This window comes from Aptenodytes forsteri, unplaced genomic scaffold (genome assembly GCF_000699145.1).
Source record: "Aptenodytes forsteri isolate BGI_AS27 unplaced genomic scaffold, ASM69914v1 Scaffold50, whole genome shotgun sequence".
NCBI lineage: Eukaryota > Metazoa > Chordata > Aves > Sphenisciformes > Spheniscidae > Aptenodytes > Aptenodytes forsteri.
In genome coordinates, this window is record NW_008795126.1 from 90,512 (window position 1) to 94,873 (window position 4,362).

At 62.4% G+C, this 4,362-nt stretch overlaps 1 protein-coding gene across 1 annotated transcript in view; it reads right to left on the minus strand.

Moving 5' to 3' along the window:
- ZFPM1 (zinc finger protein, FOG family member 1) overlaps window positions 1-4,362 on the minus strand; it is a 42,538-nt gene that overhangs the window by 14,507 nt on the left and 23,669 nt on the right. Inside the window, 1 exon segment of the mRNA XM_019471525.1 lies at window positions 3,081-3,170. Coding sequence (XP_019327070.1) covers window positions 3,081-3,170 — 90 coding nt within the window.

Here is a 4,362-nt window from a genome sequence, read left to right on the forward strand (position 1 = left end):
GGGGGAGGAGGAGGGGGAAAGGGGGGGGAAAAAAGTTTGCAGTTTTAATTAGATGCACCAAAAAAATAAGAAGTTGCTCTGTCCCATCCCGATACCCCGCATGCAGGACTGGTGGCGAGGATGGGTTTGGGGTTCGTGGCTGGTCCTGGGAGAGGGGGACCTGTGCTGTGCTCTGTGATCAACCCAGAGCCATCGTTACCGCCCGGGAGCGATGAAATAAACCCCGAACAGACGAGCCGGCAGCGGGGGGGTTGGGGGCTCAGCGAGGTGGAAATCTTGGTGGGGACCCAAATAGCGAAGCGGATGTAGGAAAGGGGGCGAGGAACCCCCTGGGAGCAACCGCTGCTCTTTTAGGGAGGGTGGTGGGACACGGCCAGGGGGGACAAGGCAAAAAGCACCCCAGGTTTGGCCCCGTCTGCTCCATCCCTTCCCTACTGGTGGCCCGGCAGTGTCCCCACAGGGACAAAAGCAAACAGCTTCATCCCACCTTGCAGAAAGGCAAGCGCCGGCCGGGCTTCCCAGGGGCTGCAGCCTCCCGGCAGCTCCCGGTGGGGATTCTCCAGCGTCTCGTAATGCGGTTGAGAAGCCTGTCCCCCAGCGGAGCTCTGCTCTCCTCCATTCCCCTGTCCCAACGCCACGTTCGTGAAATTTGTTGGAGCTTTTCACCTTATCCTTCTGGGACAATTGGCTGGGCTTGGTGAGGTTGGCTGGGCAGCGATGGGGCGGGAGGGGACAGCCCCGGGAGGGGACAGTCCCGGGAGGGGAGTTGGAGGCTGCGGGTGCTCCCGAAAGTCTCCACTACCGGCCCCGCTCCAGAGCGAAAACGAGTGGGAAAGATGGAAACCTGAGGCGTGGCAGAGAGCTGCCGGCGGGGCCACGGGGAAGGGTTTGGGGGAATTTCGGGTGGTTTGGGGGAACTGGGGAGGATGCGCATCCCCTCCCCGGGGTCCACCAGAGGATAAAGTGGCTGGCATGAGTGGGCACAAAGCATGGCCACGCTCCATCCTGGGATCCCGTCGGGAAGCAGAACCGAGTCGGGGTGACCCAGCGCTCCGGCCGAAGGGGCGGCACGTCTGTAAAGGCTCCCAAGTTGAGGATTACAGCCTCCAGCTCCCAGGGATTTGCATATCAGCCAGGCGAGCGGCAGCCCCCTCCGGCGAACAAGGTCATTTCAAAGATAAAACAAAATACTCTTTCTCCCTCGCTGGCACGCGGGCCAAGGAGCCCCACGGCGAGGTCCCGGCACACCGTGTCCCCGCGCTGCTGAGCCTCTGGCGCAGCGGTGCACCCAGCGGGCAGCAGTTTTGGAGACCCAGAGGGCAAAGCCATAGGGGAGGCGAACCCATAGCCCCCCCAAAAAATGCCAAGGGAAGGCGAGACCCCGCAGGGCGTGAACAAAGGCACCCGGAGCAGCCCGCTTGCCCCCCCCGCTGCGCCGCATCTTCGCGGCTGCCATTGCTGACATACGGCGGATCCTGCCAGATAAAAAAGAAAATTCAGGCTGCTCAGAGTTTCCCTTTTCGCCAGCTCCATCCCTGATAAGTGCAGAGCCTGCAGAGCGCCTGATAGACGGGCTATCGCGGCGGTTGGTGCGAAAGGAACACCCTATCGCTGCAGCATCGCCGGACCGCCATCAACTCCCAGCCACACAGAAATTAATACCACTCCAATTACCAGAATAGAGATGGGCTGGGAGAAGGCGATAATAAAATCTCTTTTACATAAAGAATGCAAATAACCCGTGCCGGCGAGGGAAGGGGGGAAGGGGAGGCATGGCCAGAGCTGAGGCTTCGTGGTTCGTTTTGGGGAGCCCGCGGTTGACGGTGCTGCCGGGATATGGGGCTGCGCGGTGCCGTGACCCCTGGGATACGGGGACACCCGTGGGTTTGGCGTTGCAGCCCCCTCCCGCCCCGCACCGGGATGCCAGCGCAGGAGCGGGGAGCCCGGCGGTGCCGGGGGCAAAGGGCTGGGGAGCAGATAAGGAGGAGCCGGGGGTGGCCTCGCAGCTCCTTCCTGCCCGGCACGCAGGAAGGGCCGGGATATCAGCGGGACTGGCGAGCGCTTCCCCTTGGATGGGGCGGGAAGGGGGAGCGGGCCCACGGCTCCTCGCTGAGCCATTTCGGCAGCTGCAGGAGCACATGCGCTGGCAGCTGGCATTTCCCAGGGCTTCTCCATCGCCCAGCCCACGCGGGAGGCTGGTGGCCTTGGGGACACACCGGGACACCCCCCCCGTTGCATCCACCACCGAAGGGCGATGGCTGTCCCGCATCAGGGTCACCCCTTCCCATCACACGCTGCTCCACGGGGCTGCTCCAAAACCAGATCCACTGGCATCGCCCGGCTGGGAGCTCCCCTGCGAGGAGGGGGTGTGGGCAGGGGGCTGGCAGCACGAATGGGGCCCGAAACGTGGCACATCCACCCTCGGGGGTCTCGGCTCCCCCCGGTCCCATCCCCGTCTGCCTGCTGGGTGCCGTCTCCAGCGGACGCGTGCCCGCAAACCCAATCTGCGTGGAGGAGCCCTGACTGTAACCCCATCAGCGGGTCGGTTTGGAGATAGCAGGGCGATAGGGCGCGGGGTACCCACATGGCATGCCTGGCCTCGCAGGGCTGCCACGGCCCCGGCGGCCCCGGCGCGGAGATGCCGAAAGGGAGATAGACGACTGTATTCGTTCTTTGGGGTTTTGATAACCATCGCAAAACCGCTTGAGCGTCGCTTTTGTGGTTGCCAGGATGTTTGCAAAGTGCCCTCGCGAGCGCGGGGCGATGCAGGATGGGGTCCAAACCCTCCCTGCACTGGGGAGCGCGATGTGAGCCACGGGGCGGGCATCCCCGCCGCTCCTGGATCATTTTTTATGGTCCCAACAGCAGCCTGGGGACGTGGGGGACCACAACCATCATCTCGTACCTCCCCTCCCAGCAGAAGTGCTGGTATTTGCAGCCTGCCCAGTCCCCAGTGCTCCCAGTCCTCCTCATACTGGTTTTTGCAAGAGGAGGCAAATGCCTGGGGGCTGCCCCGGCTGCTCCAGCCCGTGGTCCAGCCGGGATGGAGCGGGATGACCGGCCGCACAGCGGGGACTCACCTGGCCCGTTCCAGGCGTCTGGCTCCCGCTGGTTTTCTCCGGGATCCAGCTTCTCCAGCTCCTTCGGCCTCTCCGGGGCATCTCTGGACTCTGCAGCAGGAGAGGGAAGGCAGCAGGTCATGCACGAGGAATTTCAGAGGCAGCATCCTCCAGGGGTCAGGACCACCGGACCGGCGACAGCCCGGGGCCAGGATGCGTGTGGGTTCACCCTCGAGGATGTGCATGTGCATGGGGGGGGGGTTCCCCTCGAAATCCCTGTGTCCAAAACCCCCCCTTCGCCCATCCCGTGGGTGGGAGTCCTTCGTGCCCCACAGGATGACCCATAAGGACAGCCAAGCCCACCCGTGCATCCTCTCTGGGGATTTCTCGAGCCACCCCTGGGTGGGCACCCACCTCCCAGCCCCAAACCCCCGCCGCATCTCTCCCATCCCACCGCGGGCCCCACATCACCCGGTTCAGCCCCGCTCCCGTCACGGCTCTATTTGTGGCATATTCACAGCAACTTGATAACAATTATTTTCTCCATTAACTGCTGCTGGAGATGCAGCTGATAAAGCCTATCTGCATATGACAGTGTGGACGATTAGCGCCCAAAGTACATGTTTGCCTTGGCGTCCCGGGCGGATAACCAGCGCGGAGCCCAATCGATCGGCGCCAGAGCGAACACCCAGGGGTGACGTCACCGGCATTGGAGATTATTAATACAGGTGATAAGCGGAATGATTAACATCAAATAAATCAATCACTGGGTATAAAAGTCCTATTATTTTTGGCTATAAATCAAAGTGCCTGGCATATCGATTTTTATCCATCGCGCTGAAAGCTTTAGTGGCCGTTATTGCTGCTCGGCGTTATCTCTGCTATCACCTTTTTATCGAGGCAGGCTAGTGCCAGGTGCAGCTCCGCGCCCGGGCTCCCGGCTCCCTCACCCCCAGCCTGGCTCCCCCATCAGATAAGAGCCGCTCGCTTCTCCCTGCTGCCGAGCAAAGTTTGCCGGCGAGCCCTCCCTGCCCCGGCCGTCGGGGTGCCGGTGTGGATCACCCCCTTTCCCGGTGCATCACGGGTTGGCTCCCGTGGTTTTGGGGGGACGCTTTGCTCCCTGGTGGCCGGTGGATGAAGGCAGTGGGCGCTTGCCGGGGACTGGCCGGCTCCATTAGCCGGCGCAGCCTTGCCCTGCTGCGGTTATCACGAAGGGCACTGCAAACATTAACTGATTAGGATTTGCCCCCGCCTCCACAGGAAGGAACTTAAAGGATATCTGGGGACTGTTTCAGCCCTGCCA